Source organism: Seriola aureovittata, chromosome 15 (genome assembly GCF_021018895.1).
Source record: "Seriola aureovittata isolate HTS-2021-v1 ecotype China chromosome 15, ASM2101889v1, whole genome shotgun sequence".
NCBI lineage: Eukaryota > Metazoa > Chordata > Actinopteri > Carangiformes > Carangidae > Seriola > Seriola aureovittata.
The window spans coordinates 17,307,279-17,326,733 of NC_079378.1; the positions used below are offsets into that span (position 1 = coordinate 17,307,279).

Here is a 19,455-nt window from a genome sequence, read left to right on the forward strand (position 1 = left end):
GGGAACTTAATGTTCTGAGTGGAGGTGTGTGCGTGCACCTCAGGGATCAGTTTGTTGATTTGAAATAGTAATTAACAATGTCTTTGACTATATAACGTGTTAAACTGCATTAACAACACAATTTATAACTAAAACCTCTGTTTTTTTGTGTTCAAGTGAGCTACCTCCGGTCTCATTTGGACAAGCTAATCATTTTCTTGAAAGTCTGCTACGATATAAGAAGGAAAATATAAAATTTATGAAAGTTTAAAAAGTAAAATTAAGACAGTATTTCTGTATGTCCTTCAAGTTCTCAATTGTAACTATGGACTGACAGCCATGTCACACGGTCGCAGATGGTTTATTCTTTCATGTTACATCTCCAGACATAAATACAAATCTTAAAGGATGCAATGGGCACTTTGTAAATAGAATAAAAACACAAATTTAATATACACAAATATTTGTATATATGTGTAAACATACAGATGTATGCACATTATCAGCAGTTCAATGCAAAACGGAAAAGATCCAAAATGAAATGATTTATAATTTACAGGCAATTCTAGGATGTTTTTTCTCATCTGCCTAACATGAATTGTTATGCATGTATATGGAACTGTTTAAGACCACGTGATCTGTTTCTCCAGTTTATGGTGAGGTTGTGAGGAAATTAGGAATTTGTTTGCAACTACAATATGAATACACCCTTTTCCATAATATCTTAGTCTGCCAGCCAGGCCAATACACAGAGGTAAAGAAATATCGCAACAATCCACTGAAAGACAGACATGTATTGTAAGTATACTTGCAAATTAGTAGGTTATCTTGAATAGTTACATTCTATTTCTTTAACCTTTCCCTAAAATTTCAAGCAAACAGAAACTGCAAATATGAAATAAGCACCAATTCACAATATATTACACATCTGTAACTGTATAATATACCATTCTGATACTAGAATAGTTGACTAAAGAATTCTAAAACTTTGCAATTTATAACAATCCTATAACTCTTATACACACAACAGTGGTACACCAAATAAATTGGCTTTTTGAAAAAATCCTCTGCAAACTTGCAAACTGGGAAAAAAAACAACACAAAACAAATAACACACACCCTTAACCATTTTTCAAATCCTTCCTTTTAAAGATTGCAATTATGGCATGTCCATGTTGTTAGATATTAGATAATATACAATGGAGAAAAATATTCAAGATATAGGAGAGAATACATGTTTAAGGTTGAGTCAAAATTTTATGTATGATATGGTGAATCCTCCGAATATTAAAAAATAATTTTAGATGCAGCCAACACTTTGTCAAATTACTACATTTGAGCAAGTGTAGTTAGCAATTACTTTTTCACCCATTTGTTATAGAGATGAAAAGAAAATACAAACAGCTGGCCATATCTATAGTAACATAATCATTTCCATTAAAAAGGATTATTTCAGCATCTATGTGAAATAACATGATTAGAAACCATTAATTTACATTTGATTGTCATTACAAAATATCTATAAATGAAAGTAATCTATAAGGTATAAAAGCAGAACACATACATTTCTAAAAAATACCATCACAAAGAAATCTGAGAATGCCGTATATCATTTGTGGCAAGGCCTTTGAACAGTATGAGACGCCAGTTCACATTATACTTTACTGTGTACATGTTTCAATATATGGCTACATGCCATGCCAAAATCTACAGTTTAAGAGTACACTAGGTGAACACAATATCACTAACACCTTTACAATGCAGTCCAATTCAATAGCCCTGAAATTAATGCAGATTTTTTGAAGCTTATGATGTTCAGTTTCATTTAGATTGCGTCAGTGAGGCGTTGATTGGAGCCTTTGATAATTTTTTAAAAATATGGCTGTAAAATTACCATAGAGTTGAATAAACACCCCTGTGACGAAGTGCAGTGTCATTATAGTGTTCAAAAACAAATGAACGATAAAAGCATCATAAAGATAGTATTATTTTGCAGGGCTTTAATATTTCTATCAACTTGTGTTCATGAAATTGTGTTCACCTCACCTGTATATTGGCCACTATGTATTTACAACAGACAATTTTTGTCTACTGAATGAAAAAGATTAAAGGTATATATTATTAATTTGAATTTCAGTCTGTTACTGCCCCCTCACCATGCACCTGCCACATAATGTCTGTACTGGCACTTTTATTAACCCAAACAGCTTCACCTTAGTTAAAGCTAACATCAAGTTGTTTTTTGGGCAATGGAAGAAAAACAGAAACATTTCTCCTGCAGTGTGACAGAAGTCTGGTGTGTGAAAATATCAGAATAAAATTCAAATTCAAGCTCTCCCTCTAAATTTTAACAAAGTGTTGAAGAGGCAAACGTTGGTGTCTCGCCAACCATTTATAGTAGTCCATTTTGCTCCATTCTGATTTTCACAGATAACAGTCATCCATCTTATCTTCCAAGGATTTTGATGACACATTGTCCTTCCTTTTAGTACATTGAGACATTGAGAACCTAAAAACAAACACAAATGTATTTTAGTAAAATTTGATATAACAATAAATCCACAATAAACCACAAAAACAATATTTTAGCCAATGTTGCTAATAAATTATATTCTATATATTTTTCCTACTTTTTGGTGGGGGTTATTCATTGTCAACTATGGTTTTCATTTTATTAAAAACAAACAAAAAAACAGCATTTGGGACTTGTGTATTTGTTAAAAACAGTACAGCATCCACACCAATTACTACAGGATCGAGAAATAACTAGTATTTCAGTTTTGTGTAGACAGTATATTCTGTAAGTATTTCAACAGTGTAATAAACTGTGATTTTATCAATATTTCAAGTGAAAATTTCATTGCTTTTTGCCATTAGGGTGGCCTGGGAATACAATGTAAACAATGTTAATCGAAGGTGACTATTGCTGCTGTTCTCCATCGTGGAGAAAGCTATGAATGTTTCAGAAACACCTTTAGCTGATGAGTATTTGATACACAAAAATTGTGTTTTTGGTGAAAGTGGTTATATCCAACTTTAGTGGTCATAATTGTCCTTAAATAATGACTCATGATCATTAGAGAACGGAGTTACCTCAAGATAACCGGCCTAAACATTTATGAGAAACAATGGGCACCCACCTACAACAACAAATATAAGGTTTACATATTACATTTTAAAAGAAGGAAGAAATAAGTGGATGGTTTTATAAGAAGTGGAAAATCCTTACCGAATCATCCATAATGGAAGATGGATCAAAGTAGTCTGGCTTTAGTTCTGTTCTTTCTCTGCGATTCTTTGATGCCGGCTGAAAAATAGCAGCTCAGTCAGAACAATGCACCACAAAATGTGATTTGAGCTTCATAATAAAAAATAAAAAAAACATATGAAAAGTATATACATTAATTTCGGTGATTAAATACTGCACATTTACTCAGGTAGGATGTAATAATTCACTTTTAGTTTTGTGCAAATTCTAATATTCTAAAATCTGACAATACAGGGAGGGAATAAGACTACTTAAGTTTCCATGTATACAGTGATCACACACATTCACATACACTATATGCACCATCATCAAATCAACGTCTGTTGTTGCTGTTTTTTATTTGGAGGAAACTTGCTCATAAAGTTAATGCCAGTAAAATATGACTGGACCATAAAGGGACATTTGATTTTTGCTGACAGTTAAAATGTGGTTGCAGAGCTTGTAATATACAAGGCACTGTTTGCATTTCTTTTATAGAAACACAGAATCAAGATTAACATTTCTTGAATTACCAAATCGATGTCAATTGTGTCAAAATCCATGCCCTCATTGATGTCCTCCAAGCGGTCCTCTGATGACATCATCACATCCTCCACTATTGGCTCTTCATCATCCTCCATGAGTCCAGAGCCTCGACGACTGAGGAATACACACTGATTGTTAGGGGATTGTTCTTTTTTGAAATACCGTCTATTGGTTGGATGTTATATCAAAAACTGTCAAACCCCCCAGCTCTAAATTTTACTCTGAATCTTACATTGCTTGCTGCATGTGGTTCCTCATCTTGGCATAGTGCATGCTAACCCGCTCTTGCTGCTGACGGGCTTCAGCTTGTTGCCTCTGTGTCACCATCCAAGTAACCTGGGTACTGTAGGGCAGTATTTAACATGACTTCATAAGGCTCATAGTTTAACAGAAATAGCACAAGATACTGTAAACAGTAGCAATATTTGCAAATGTTAATTTCAAGGTAAGGTAAAGGAAAAGTTACAGTTGCTTAAGAAAGTTTTTGATTTTTAATAAATTTTCTAAAAATGTCTAAACTTGTTTTCACTTTGTCATTTTGAATTATTGTTTGTAGATTCATGGGCAAAACGGAAATTATATCTATTTCAAATTAAATCTGCAACACAATAAAGTATGTAAAAAGTGAAGGGGTCTGAATACTTTCTGAAGAAGGTTTTCATACTTGTAATCCATGGCAGCCTGGTGGTGATGGTGTGGCTGCTGCTGGGTAGGCACAGGCTGATGGGGATGCTGCTCTGTTGGCATGCTGTATGCGGTCGTGTAGCTGTCCTCTGGCCTCATCTTCTTTGGATCCCTCAGTACCGTAGACGTGAGGTGGGGCGAATGCATCATTACTGGCGTTTGCACGTTCTGCTCACGGTTCATCCAGACTGCGTCACTACTGCTGCAGCTGTTCTCTTCTGCTTGAGAAAAGAATTTCTTAAACTCCATGTAGTTTACTGATCGCATGCAGTGGCCATGAGAATGTGCACACCGGGCGCTGGCAGGGGATGATGGCATTAATGTAAAGGGTTTTACAGAGAAGGTTCCTTACTGACTGAGACACATTGTTGAATTGCTCACCTTCAGGCAGTTTCCTTTTGCTAGCAGTGACTGGCTTGGACTTCTTACTCCTGATGGTGGACCCCCGACTGCTGATCCCACTGATGACAGACATGGTATCATCGTCCACTCCAGCCTGCAGGGAGTTCCTGTAGGAGATAAGCGGCAGCCAGCAGTCGTCCCTCTGCAGCGCCATCTGAAACGTCATGAATCGCTCCAGGTACATGTGACTGTAGAAGTGACAGAATGACAACAGTCAGCACCTTTTCTGGGTCCCCGCGACAGCTGTGTGTTCACCACAAACATAAATCTCTACACATCTTGCGCCTCAAACTTACACTGTTCTCTTGTCCTGTCGAATCAGTTTGCTCGAGAACTCGCTCAGAATATCCAGAAACGCTAGATTAAGCGGTGGACTCCCCTCTCCTTGGGGACTAGGCTCTTTAAAAGCAAACTCAATTCCATCCCTAAAACAAATACAGGCGAAATAATGAATGAACAGCTTTCCTCATTAAAACACACATTGTACACAATGTAAGACCTGACATGCATGCAAGCTGTAAACCACATGGTCTTGAATCAGGACTGTTCCTTACTTATGTAACATGGCAATAGCCTCCCTGGTCTTCAACTGATCCAAGCCAAAAGTTAATGAGAAGCGCCGAGCAAGCTCTTTAATACCGCAGAAGGCTGACGATGAGCGGTCACAATTGAAGCCAAGTTCAGACAACATCTCATTGAATAACTACAAAAGGAAGAACAACAAAACATTATATGTCTTTACAGGTGGTTTCACAGCTGAGAGGCCTGAAACTTAGACTACCTAAAGAAAATGAAACAAGACAACAATAAATATGTTGTCTTTTTACAAATTACTAAGTCCCCACCCAGGCCAAGAATCTTACCTTTTGCAGGCTCAATATGAGTGTCTTTGCGCATTGTATTTTGTCGATTTGTCTGGTTTTACTCATGGTTTCCTTGATGATATCTCCATAGTCATTGTAATACTAAGGAGAAAAGGATGCAATACTGTTAACAAGAAGGGCAGGGCTGGAGGAACTTTTTATAATTACTAAAAAAAAAGGATTAAAACCTACCCTCATATACTGTTTAAATATATCTGCTCCAGTGTCAATTTCCACAACATTGTAAATGATTAATTTGCAATAGGCAGCTAGAAGGTTTCTTCGCTTGTGCAGAGCCTCGATTTTACTGGCTTCATCATCTTGCTGTCCGTCTGAAAAATACGTCATTCAAACATTAAAAATACATATTATCAGTTGTCCATGCCCCACTTTTCAAATTTTAGTGTGGTTGGTTAACGTGATGGTAATGACTCTGACCTGTGCTGTTGCTGTCATCATCCTGATCAATGAACACTTGATCCATAATGAAGTTGAGCAGCTCTGCCTGCAAAGAAGAGTCTGGCGTATAGACCAGAGACTCCAGTTGTTCCCGGCCTGAAGACATAATTTGGTGGCTGAAGATCAATAGCAGATCACATAGAATGGTGAAGGCCTGGAATAAACACAACACCTCAGCATTTATGACAATACTGACTGACCACATTTTCAGCTGTAGTGAACGATGGCCATGTAGAAACATCAGGAATAAGAGAACAGTCCTGTCAGCATAATCCCACCTGCTCCTTGACTGCGGTGTTGATGCTGTTTAGGTAACGCTGACACATTAAGGAGAAGGCTCTCATTTGCTTTCTCAATGTCACCATATCGCCCTAAAAGGAGCAAATGTTCAGTTAGACTGTCCTGTAAGTGAACAAAGTGCAATCCTTTCAAATCGAGCAGATAACAGTTAGGACTGTTCAAGTATCAATAGATCTATATGATTTAAAAAAGCCACGCCTTGAGAAGTAAAAATAATGGTGATATATATAAATAATAAAAAATTGTGAAATAATAGTTTTCTTGAAACAATCTAATGACAAAGAAAAGATCTGTAAAGGTTAATGATCAATAACATGTAAATACCTTTAATGAACTGCCATCTGAAACCTTTGCTAGATGCCACAGGACGATGTAATGTGTGCACTGCATTGCATGAATCACAATCTGAGGGGAAGAAAAACAGGCAGATCTGATGATGTTCCACTCAGTGATTGAAATCGTTGTAACTGATAATGTAGACAGGACTGTACTGTTAGGGCTTTGATACCTGTTCAGGCATATCCCCATTCTGCAGACCTGTGTTGAGTAGTCTGTAATTGCTGGTGAAGAGATCCCACTTGGAGAGGTCATGTGCACTGGAGGGAGAAAGAAAAAACACAAACAAAAAATAGTAGATATTAGTATAATTTACATTCATGCAAATGTTACTATTCACAACTTATCTCATCAAAAAACAACCAAAATCGACGACTACTGAAATCATTAGCACAATCACGTCAGTTTCTTTACTTGTGGAAAGCGCTGATTTTCTTGAGTGTCGATAAAACCTGGTAGGCATCATCATCATCTGGTTCTTCACCCTGACAAAATAAGAGATTCAACCCTTGAAATCCTGGATGTTCACTCTTTGCCCTTGCGCTTGTGAACATGCTTTCAAACAATCCATGCAAAAAAACATCTTACAGCACCCACCTCTTGCAGGAAGTCCTCCAGGAGTCTACTGAACTTGTCTACGAGCTCATCGAGAAGCTGGGAGCGGGCAATGTCCACACGGTTGAAGATGGTGAACTCTTCATTGCAGAGATAGTGGTAGGTGGTAGAGCAGGCCTCCAGGACCTCAATGTCTGTGTGCTTATCTACCACCTCCCAGACTTGCCGTAACAAGGCATCCAAGTGCTTTATGACAACATGAAAACACATAATATAATTGTTTTGGTGGAACTGCGGGCAATTTGAAGTTGCATAATTTGGAACAAATGTGAAAACTGACAAACCTTTTCTAACCGGCCAGTTGTGTAGATGTCAAGATCAAAGTACTTTGGTATTTGTAGCAAATTGGTCACCTTATCGATATCAACACAGTACTATGAAAAGGAAAGAGAGCAGTTAGGTTGAATGTTGAGGAACACGTTTTCAAGTAAATGTACAAGTTAACTCAGTTGTCGGATGTAGGGCAGAATATAAGTATTCACCTTTGCCAGTAATAGAGGCAATGCAACGGCAAACATTTCTGTGATCCGTGTCCGATCATCCAGCTGCGTCTTCTTCTCCTTTGCAGTCAGGACCTTTTTCATGAACAAAAACCCAACCATGTCAACAACATGAAATCATTCAAGAAACACACTCGATGCTCTCTATGTCGAGCATAATGACTAGACACTCACCCTCTTCCCTGTGCCTCTGCCTACTGGCGGGTGGCATTCACAAGCCTGCCGAATGGCACAGAGCATGATCTCAACCAGAGCCGTCTCCTGTCGATCAGTCAGGGCTGAAAATCACAGACACATAAAGTTACTGACAATGTAATGATGAGTCTTGCCCTACTAAGGGAAGTACCAAAGAAAAACAAAAGAGTGGAAAAACTAAAGGTTCCCTTTGTTCGTACTGCAGTAGAAAAGCCTCCCTACTTACCCTCCTCTCCCGGCATGGGCTCATCCAGCAGCAGGCTGATCATAGTCTCCCAGTCCTTCAGCAGTTCTGACGCACACTCCCACAAGCTATCCACCAAGTAGGCCCCATGTTCATGGAGCTATGAAACATCAAATGGTTAAATTTGATTATTATTTGATTTAACAATGGAAACAACAAACAATCCTATCTAATCCTATCCAAAATGAAAATTAGATTTTAACCCTCAAAATTAAATTGACAGACATAAAAAAAAATGTTTAAGGTAATGAGCTCAGGGTCAACATCCAGAAGTGAGACACAAAGGTCTGGTTACCTCGCTCTCCAAGAAGAAGAAAACAGTAGTTTTGATAAGGCTGCCGTTGAGGCTCTGCCTGCCCCTCCTGGGTAATCCCTCTTCCTCTTGTCCTCGATGACTGAAGAGTCTTCAATCAGCACAATACAAAAGACCGTTAAAAATGTCTGGTGAAGGTGGAATAAATGCTTGCAGTCAAGTGTGGGCGTCACATACATGAAGTCACGGATTAGAAGATTTTGTGATTTCACTGGATCACATTCTTAATTTATCAGAGTTTGCATGCTTCATGATACACAAGCACAGGTTCATTCTTTATAATACCTGGTAAATCCTCCACAGTGTTTCCCATTCATCGCCTAAATTTGTCACCGCAGTTTCATAACGAACCGAAGATTTATGCGCACTTCTCATCATATAACATAAAATATTTCTAATGTTGTGATTTGTGCCGTTACCTCACTGTAGAGCTGTGCGCAGAATGTTGATTCGTTCAGCCCTTCTTTGCCCCTCAGAGTGTACAGAGCTGCTGTGTGTGCCAGAACTGGGCTCACTGGTCAGGACTGGACTCACTGTTCAGTCACAATATGTAAACAACTGACGCAAATAGAATCTAACTCTGTGTGATTCACTGCGCCATTATAATAGCAATATGCAAGGGGCAAGCACCCCTGGCTTTTAAAGGGAATGGGAGATGGCACTGTGATTGGTTTATTGGATGTTATGCCCAAAACACTCCCACTGATAACTAAGAGATCAAGTATAACATTTTTGAACCATAGGCCTGGCGCCACGCGATTCAGACATGTGCATTGGATTGTTGAAATAGAGCCCTATTTGTTCGTTGGATTCAACATAACCCCTGCCCTTGACAGATTTCTTGTTTCTACTTAATTTAATCTAATGTGTTTCACAGTTAACTTGGCTACACACCAACATATTGTTTTGTACTTCTGTTTTTGCAGTAAAACAAGGTCACTGCTGCAGTCCACTGGTATGAATCCAAGCTCACTACAATCGCCATCCTCCATAAAGGAGCCTCTTTCCAAGCCCACAAAGGGTGAGTGTAGCGTAGTGCAGTAGAGGTAAAATATTCCTTTAAGCGCTTCTTCCTCTTTGCCCACGTTAGTCTCAGATTTCTGTCCGGCTGAATGCTGAACTTCTTGACAAAACACAACCCCAATAAGACTCGGATGAATGAAAAAAACGTTGTCACTCGCCGTCAAGCTGTCCAATCATTCTGTGCAACTATTCAGGCTCATAACTGTCACTAAAATCCTGTTATTTGTCTGAAAAATTACATTCACTTTCAGCAACAGTTCAATTGCATCTTTAAACAATAAAAACTTACTTACACTCACACACAAAACACTTACTTCTTAAACAGAAATTCTCCTGCTGAAACAGCGATGGGTCGATGTGCTGAGTAAACCAGGTGATATACGCTCTCACAGTCCTCTGCCGTCAGAACCTCATCACTACTTCTGTCAAAGGAAATGTGACAGATCCCAGTTTAAAGAATTTGAAGATAAGCATACAGAACTAGCCTTAAATGTAAATGGTTTGTATAAAATGTTTATCATGTTGACTTTAAATTATGTTTATAGAATAACATAAGAGGCCTTCATAAAACAAAATTAAATACAGAATATTTAAGTTGAAGAGGAGGGGAGGTTACTCACTGTAAGACAAGAGTCAGAAGTTTAATGGCTTGCACTGCAACGTCATATTCCTTATCCAGAGTCATAGACACAATGCGGTCCTGTCAATGAGAGTGCGCTCAGGTCTCAGATACAGCATCTTAGCTATAGGATCTCCATAACATTGTTTGTCATATCATGTGTGGGTATAATAAAACTGTTACAATAATACAACTGTGATGCATGAGGAACCTCTAACTGGGCTCACCTTGAAGCGGCTTGTGAAGAGCTCCAGTCGAGCGCTGAGCTCTCTGTTGTAGTAGAGGCCTTGCAGGGCAGTCAGGCACTTCAGTCGCACCTCACCTTGCTGAAGCCACAATAAAAATACATAAAATATTTACCACATTTAAATGCCAAAAACCAGGTGCTGTTGTGCCATTACCTCAATTAAACCTGTTTATTATTATTATTATTATCATGCAACATATGTTGATAAGAAGAACTGAGGAATGGGACAAGATAGAGAAAACAGGGACCTGTTGGGATATTACTATCCCGTTGTTGCTTTTCAGAGTAAAAGCCTTCCAACAAAGAAGACTACATATGACTCGTGTTCTGAAGTGGCTACAGGAAGTTTTGACTGATAGTCAGGTTAGAAGTTGGTTGTTTCCTTCATTTGTTTATACACAACACAGATGCTGTATGTTAGCCCACCTTGTCATGCATTGTCCAGCCAACATACTTCAGGTAACTATCATTGAGGAAGGCGTCACTGTACAGCTTCATCCACACTCCAATCTCCTCAATACAAATAGCTCGGATTTCAGCAATGGCATCACTGGCAAACACAACAGAACTGATTACAATTCGTCATTAGGCCTATAAAATGTAAGCCGAACTGTTGAGAAGTGTTAGATTTCCAACTGAAATAAAAACAAAAAAAATATGCACTCATAGTGGTGCTGACATTAAATTTACACTAGAGGGCACCAAATAGCACAAAATGAACAGTCCTTGCTTGTTGAGATAAGACTCAAGTGTTGTCAGCACCTCAGTGAAATCTCACAGTCAACGTAATGTAAGGCGATGAAGGATTCACGTACCGATATCTGTGAACAAACACTCCTTTGAAAATTGCATTCATCATGTTTTCAATTTCATCTTGATTTTCTTGAAGCTGAAAGAAAAACACAAATTGATACTAATTTGCATGAAGCAAAACAAAATTCACTTGTTCTGTCCTGTTGAACCCCCACACTCAATTTCAAGAGGTTTTGCAGGTGGATAAATATTTTTTGCGATGTCAAAGGGTAAGGATGGAATTATTCTTCTTATCTTTTTTATTTATTTTCTTTCTTTTTTTTTGTTTCTTTTTATATTTTTGTTATTTGTGGTACATTTCAACCAACAATGTGTTGGTCAGCCTCAAGACCGAAGAAGTAAATCCTTAGGTATGTCTTAAAATGTAATATGTAAATACTGTATATAGTTTCATCTTAAAAGGACAAGTAATTTACTAAAACATATGTTGGTGATAATATCCAGCCATTAATTTGGTTCACTATTGAGTATTTACAGCAGCAGGATGGTGTACTGTATGTACGAATAAAAAGTGCCTACATTCATCATGATGCAGTAACATGTCACCCAGTGTTTTAATAGTTTGGGATAAAAATGGAGGTCTAGGGAATAAGTTTTATATTTCAGCGGCATAAATTCATTATTCATTATTTTGGTCTTTCATTGGGATTTATTGACATTCAGAATGTAGAACATCATCAGTCTCATAATCTATCTTTCGTTACCCATATATCACTCATTTTCAGACTGCACGTGTTCATGAGGACGTGTGAGTTTGTGAGATTTCATCATTGGCATAATCAACGCCCCCAAAATTTCCATACAAGGAAACCTGCTCCGTTCCATGTGTGGGAACGTTTTTTTTTTTTTTCAGAAAAAAAGTCACCGAACAGTAAAAAGAATTTAATACAGTGGATTTAGCCATGTATTGTGACAGAAATAAAGAGGGATTGATGTAACATATGATGAATGATTTTCTAAAGCAAAGCGCTCTATGACTAATATGGGAGGCAGTCAAAGGGATGAGACAGTCATTGAGATATTAGATGAGAGAATACTGCAGCCTGCAGCAGGTGACACTACGCTGTCAGTGCAACAGAGGATGACACGAGACAAAAAGCTGCATAAAGATAAAAACCCTGAGGCAGTTTTGGAGTGAGAGAATTTTCCTACAGCTTGTTGTGCTGAAATATACCAATAAAATCATAAACTCTAGTCCTATCTAAATTCTAAACCTCTCTTAAACCTTACTCTTTAAGCATGTGCAGTGATAGTCAAAGTGTAGTTTCAAGTGTTAGACAACTCATTTTTCTTCTCACCTCTTTACGCTTCTGTAACAAGAGCTCCAACCTATCATTGGCCCTCTTTGCAATGACCTTGTTCCTTTCCGCCTCATACTGTCTCTGTGTGTTGTCCATATTGATGCTCAGGTTCAGAGCAACGTTCACCAAGGCTGTCATCAACTTCATGGCTAGCACAGATGACAAAGTTCAGATACACACCTGAAGCAACAACAGCTTCCGGACAATAACAGCATGAGCATGCAGTAGAGAGCCCTGGAGCAGAAATGCAGAACGCCAAAGTGCACTTTAAACTGACCTGCGAGTGTGCTTGTATGTCTAAATGCCCTGACCTGCGAGTCAGACAGGCCGGTGAGCAGTGAGATGACTGTGTCCATCATATACTCATCGTAGATGATGCTGTACTGACACTGACGCACCAGAACTGCAATGAAGTCACAGAAGCTTATCCTGAATTTCTTCCACTGTGGCCCTGACAGAGTTAATGGATAATCCCCACTGTCCTGGTTGATAGTAACAGAGAGATAATCAGATTCAGATCAGGAGTATCACATTTGTTTTATACTCTTCATTCCTCTTTAGATATGTCAAATTTAAAGCATCTCTGCTTTTGTTTTATAATAAGTTAATTTTAATTTAAAAAAACAGCCTGCATCACCTCATCAAACTCCTCAGTCATTTTTCGAATGATCTCTGAGTTCTGCATATGTCTGAACATGTCTCCACTCACAGCACCTACGTGAACAATCACACAATATCAGTCAAATTCAGCATATTCATTTGCTTTCAGACACCTACTATCATGTCAGATACTTACCTTTACAGCCAGAGCACTGAATGAAGAAGTTGATTAAGTCCAAGAGAGCAACGTCCCTGTCATGTTTGTATGCCTCAATCCAGTCATCAACAACGGACTAGAAGACAACACATTGGAAACAAATCTCAAAATATCACTGCATGTTAGATGACGATGCTATGCCAGCACCACTGCTGAGAGACTTATCCACAACCCCATCATAGTTTAATCAGTATGCAAAAAAAATTACTCACAGCTACCACACCAGTCAAAAGTGATGAAAAAAGTTGAGATGAAACTAAAAAACAAGGAATACTCTTTTCACCGTACTGCGAAGCACTCACCTGTGTGGCACTCTTCCCCATTTTAATCACCTCAAACAGGGTCATATTCTCCATCCCGTTCTCCTGATGATGGCCATTCACCCAGCCAAGACCAGGGCCCCTCCCTGCTCCCCCACCTTTGGCCTTGTCTCTGAGTGCCTTTCTCCCTTTCTTGGCTGCCTGTTGGGAAGAAAGATGTTCAATAGAAGATTAAGGTTTTATTGTGCTGTCATACCTCTGAGCGCAGTGCACAAGCAATGCATGTGCATGTAGACTGAATACCTTATCTGGTTACTGGGAATTTAAAATCTGTCACAGTGTGGGAATAAAACGTATTACAGACATTTGATGCAGACAGTGATGCAGCATTAACTTATTTTCTGATCAGGCACAGCTGCAGCATATTATCACACTGCTACTACTCTGTGTCAGTCCTGTGATGTACAAGGAACAAAACAGCCTGGACTGCCAGGTTGTTTTATTGCATTCCACCCAATGCATGCTGGGATTTGCTAAAGCCATCCTGTGACCCTGGTTACTCATGGACAGGTATGGAAAATTGATAAATGAGGACATATGGTTTGAAAAACATACCATGCCCTTTCCCGCCTTCGCATTTTTGCCATCATGATCCTCAAGGTCTGTATCTGAAGACAACTGAGAATCCGCCTCTCTGTGAACAACACAAAAAGTAATTACAAACTTCAAACGTAACATTTAAGTTCCTAGGGATAGGAAGCAAACATTCAAAGACATGTTTGAATTTGATGATAAATTTTCTGTGATCCACTGCTTACTGAGGAAACTGAAACTCTGTGTGCAAATCCTGCGCTGCTATCATTTCTTTAACATTTTCTGAATCTGCTGGAGTAGGTGCCTCTACTGCTCTGGACCCCAAGCAAGAAGGTATCTATTCAACTGCACCTGGAAAATAAGACAAATCACAAGAGTTTGTTAATGAGCGAGTACACTTACACAAGCTGCAATAAATCACAAACAAGTCAAAGTATACATTATATAGGGCTCAGTTTCAAGACCCCATGTAATACTCTCATCAAAGAGAACATGTTTGTTTCTTCTGTCAAACACAGCACATTAGGCTAAGATACACCAGCCTGGCAATATGGCACTCAAACACCTCAGTGATATGAAACCAGTCTATAAGCCATAATGATGACCATGTAGAGATATTATGTTTGGTAAAAGCTGAGAGAGAAAAAGACAGTATTTGCTGTGGCTCATTTAAGGTCACCTCAGCAATAACTATACTGACAGCAAAGTGCTACAACTTATATGAGTCATGTACCTGGGAACACAAGAAATCCCTGAACAATCTTTGTAACAGCTAGGTGGTGATTTCCAGTAGTTGCATGGAAACTACTAATAAAATAATGCCTGTGTAAATGACTAATTTCCCCCCCATATATACAGCAGCTAGTGAAATTTGGCTAATGAGCTCTCCACATATTGACATCATAACTTAACTGCAATTGTAATGTGCTTTTATTCTTAAAGCCGAACACACACAATGGGTGCATTTCATAGCTTAAATATTTACATAATTAACTGAATGACTGCTGAATTCCAGTCCTGGTATTGTCCATGTTGGCTCTGTTACGCTGTCATAGCTTTTATTGGAACACTTGAACAGAACAAAGCCATTTTTTATGTTAATAGTAAAACTGTGCCGACTATGCCAAAATGTCTGATGTGAAAAAGGTCTAGGCACAGAAAATTAATCATAGGCAATTTTGATAATTAAGTTCTTGTTTAAGTCCATTATGCATCAAAAATACTACACATTTGCCGTTACCAGTTTCTAAAATGTCAAGATTTACTGCTTTTTTCTGAAGATGCCTCCCGAGGGTCTGGGAAAGTGTGAGATATTTTTCAATATTTTCTGACATTCCTCAGACGAAACAAGTGATTGATTAACCTCATCTAAATAACCGAAGAAGAAAATAGGAATCACTGAATGGAGCCCTGCTTCATTCTCACATCTTGTTCAGAGCTCTTCTCGACAACCAAGCTTTTGTGACCGGCTTTAATAGAGATGCTTTCCTCTGTCACTGCACTTACTCATTTCCACTCTCCATTCATTTGGCACACTGTGAACTCACAGATCCTGTCTCTAACTGTGCTGACAATTCTGAGCTCCCGAACTGCACAGCTGGAGTTACAGATAACATGTTATTATCGTTTTTGTCATTCTCTGAATCACAACATTTTAGTTCTCTATGGTGTATTACTACCTAGTGCTTAGGTAATTTAATCAATTAGCTGATGAACATTGTGATGACTAATGTTGTTTTTGACAGCTGAATAACCGTTTGTCATTCATCAAATAAAAAATCCAAAACATTTCCTAGTTAATGCATCACATACATGAAGATTCGCATGTTTTACTTAATTTCGTAAACAGTCTGAGTTTATTGAATGCTGTTCAGATAAAATGAACAATCTGAAGACATCAGTTTGGACTCTGGTAAGAAATGATGGGAATCAAGTAGAGCAACTTTGGAAAGCACCAGTAAGTGGTGAAGTCAGTGTTTGGAAATAGGCCCTGCACCAGTCCAATCCATCACAACACAGAAGGTGCAGGGAGCCTTAAATGAAGCTCCATCACCAGGTTTGGAGTACAAAGGAGACAGTTCATAGAAATAACCGTACAGGTTCTGTACAGTGGCACTGAAATTTTTTAATCAACCACATTTTATATGAGGGCACTGTGGGAGTTTTTGCAGCTGGACAGTGAAAATTCCTTTAATGACTTTTTTAAAATCACACTTTCTTGTCTTCCTTTCATTTAGGGACTTGCTACATAAAGAGTGGGGGATATCAGGATCGTGATATTGTGTAGTGTTAAACTTGGTAGCCACACTTGCAGGCAGGTGATGTGTCTTAATCCTCCCCTACTATTATACTTGTATTGACCTCTTTACCAAAAGCTGAACTCAAATTGCACTGAGCAGGACAGGCTGGTGGTTTTCTAATGGCTACACACTTTGCCATTCGCCAGATGGTTACGTGACAGAGCAGTATGACATCTGTGCGGAGCGACTGACACTAGACTAGCCCTACCACTGGTTCTTGCTGACTGACACAAATAAAACGGGGAAATCTCTGACTTCAGCATGTTCTGTAAACATGACATGGTTGGTCTTGCTACGAACTTCTGATTCCTAAGAACATTAATAAGAACGCACACACGCACGCAGTATTACATTAGATACTTTCTTGGACAAATAATGTAGTATTCTCATGTATTTATGACAGGTCGTTGTGATTTGACTTAAACATGACTTTTAATCTAAAACAAGTCGATCCTAAAACGAGTCTGACACGCGCAGTTGTATACTTCCGAACTACAAACACCACCACAGATGTTTCCGAGCCTGGTGATACCAATCCACTCTCATCTCTTCGTGACGTGCAGTATCTGCTACTATGGCCAAGCAGCTCTCAGGCTAATGCGAGCTAATCTTACTGATATGCGGTGCTAGCCGAGACATTATCTAGCTACCTGTATAACATATCCTTGACTACTTTATTCGTACCGAACTACGAAAGTTAAGACTTGGATCCACTGTAGGATTCTGATACATTTACAGCCTCAGATTAGTTGCTATGTTGATTAGCACTATCGTTGGCTGAAGCTGGCTAAAGAGACCACTACTCAACACAAGCTGGAAGCTTAGGTCACACCTATTAATCACCTTATTTTTTATTTATTCTGATAAAGTTGCATTTCTATGATAATGACTCCTGTTAACGTTTATGTCAAGTGTGTGGCCAGCTAGCTAGTATAGCAGCATCAATGACAAACTCCCTGAATGTTAACATTAGCTATCCGCCATTTTACAACTTACCTCGTTTTAAATCAAAGATGGTCTAAAACCAAATAATCCAAACGTTGCGGACTTTGCAAAAAGGACGCTTCCTTTAATTTCCTGCACGAACTGTAATTTTCCAAATCTCAAAAATAATGATTTTATTTGCTAGCTAACGTTAGGAAGCTCCTTGGTGGCTAACATAGCAAGGTACAGTTTGTATTTTCGTTGTTATGAATGCAGCACACACACCACCTGTCGGTGGCACCGCGAACTGCTGGTAAGAGGGGCCATATCCTGCCCATTACTGCTCTCAAGCCCCTCACTTTTCTCCTGAATGATCACTCCTTGACCGACACTTATGTTCACAACTGAAATTCATCTGTATGTCCGTGTGAGTGCAGAGGTAATGTATCTTCCTAAATCACATTTGTATATCGCACATAGCCTACACAAACATGTTAAATTCACAGACAATAATAAATTAGTATGGATGAGATGAAGACCTATGGCCTAACTTGAAGAGATGTTCTCACACACTCAAGAAAACATCATTATCTTGAAGTGATCATTGAAATTGTCCTACCTAATAACCTGACTTTCCCTAAGTGTTGCTCATGTGTTCAGTGAGCCAGTGGCAAGGACGTCACTTTGTGTTGAAAAGTGAGGGGGACATAAAGGCTCAGATGAAAAAAACATCTTTTAAACAGTCTTCAACATATGATTTTAGGCAATGTGATGAGTGTATGGTATGATGTCAGAGTTGATTATTACGATGGGGAAAAACTGCATAAATTGAAAAATCACCAATATCACGTCTACTGTAGAAAGCACCAGTGCATGGCAGTCAGCCAAAACAATAACCACTATCATTGTCCTAAATAATAAAAACCTAAATGTTAAAAAACATTTTAAGCAAATTTTGATTTTACAATCAGCCATTTAAAAAGGTGGTGGGGACTCAAGCTTCCCCATGTAAATGACACCTGTGGCAGGTGGTGACTTATTAGGTTCTTGTACATTAATTAGCAAAATATTACACTCTTATCTAATTAGACTCTCAACTACTGTTTCAAGGCACACTGCATTGTGACAATGTATAAGAAGAGGAATGAATACACTTTCCACACCATCACCAAATTCATGACTGAACTGAATCACAAAGAGCTCCAGGTCCCCTGTTTTAACCTGTTCAGTCTAATGGATGTAAACAACTGCCACTATAAGATACTTATTTTACCTTTACCTTTTGCCTTTTTTCTTTTTATCTTCAGGTCTTAGGTTTTATAATGTGGGTAAACATTCAAACATGAGAGACACATCGTCTGCATTGACCTAAAAATCCTGCATGCAAAAATTGTATTTTTGGTTTGTTCAGCACAAACGTCGTAGAAATCTTTACTAATTTTCACTGAAAAAACTTTTTTAACTTTAATGTTTATTAATGTTTATCTCCCTTTTTGTGACATTTTTTGCCAAGCAACTGCTTTTGACTGGATGAAACATGACTGTGTACAGTGTGTTCATTTAAATAACTACATATGCTTTCCTCTATCACATATGTAAATGGAGGGAATCCAACCTTTCACTACTGTAAATGATATTTATTTCAGGGCTGTTGTAACAGAATGAATTATATGGTGCAGGAGTTCCTATCAGTTCATCAAGAGTATATTTATAAATAGTGTCACTAATAATCTTACTGTTGGTATAGCTCCAAAGACCAGAAAAAAAACGTAAATGTTTTTGTTGTCACTTAAAATTGAACATGGTAATTCCATGATCATTTCTTATTTTTCTTTTATTTATTGCTGCATTTCGGTTGTCAGTGCTCTATCATT

The 19,455-nt window shown here is 38.4% G+C and overlaps 1 protein-coding gene across 1 annotated transcript; it reads right to left on the reverse strand.

Annotated features, from left to right (window-relative positions):
- Positions 1 to 324: 324 nt before the first annotated feature.
- On the reverse strand, positions 325 to 17,868 carry stag2a (STAG2 cohesin complex component a). Its single transcript, XM_056397558.1, has 34 exons — positions 17,654 to 17,868; positions 14,582 to 14,708; positions 14,379 to 14,457; positions 13,806 to 13,964; positions 13,483 to 13,579; positions 13,324 to 13,400; positions 12,964 to 13,168; positions 12,684 to 12,835; positions 11,388 to 11,461; positions 10,999 to 11,122; positions 10,553 to 10,651; positions 10,327 to 10,406; positions 10,021 to 10,128; positions 8,666 to 8,774; positions 8,353 to 8,470; positions 8,106 to 8,209; positions 7,914 to 8,006; positions 7,716 to 7,805; positions 7,414 to 7,617; positions 7,231 to 7,301; positions 6,989 to 7,076; positions 6,805 to 6,885; positions 6,459 to 6,551; positions 6,160 to 6,334; positions 5,914 to 6,053; positions 5,722 to 5,823; positions 5,413 to 5,561; positions 5,155 to 5,283; positions 4,838 to 5,046; positions 4,437 to 4,674; positions 4,005 to 4,115; positions 3,760 to 3,886; positions 3,209 to 3,286; positions 325 to 2,488 (listed from the first exon to the last, which is right to left on the reverse strand). The coding sequence occupies exons 2-34, from the start codon at positions 14,623 to 14,625 to the stop codon at positions 2,465 to 2,467; spliced, it is 3,831 nt and encodes a 1,276-aa protein (XP_056253533.1). The 5' UTR covers positions 14,626 to 14,708; positions 17,654 to 17,868; the 3' UTR covers positions 325 to 2,464.
- Between the last annotated feature and the right edge of the window lie 1,587 nt (positions 17,869 to 19,455).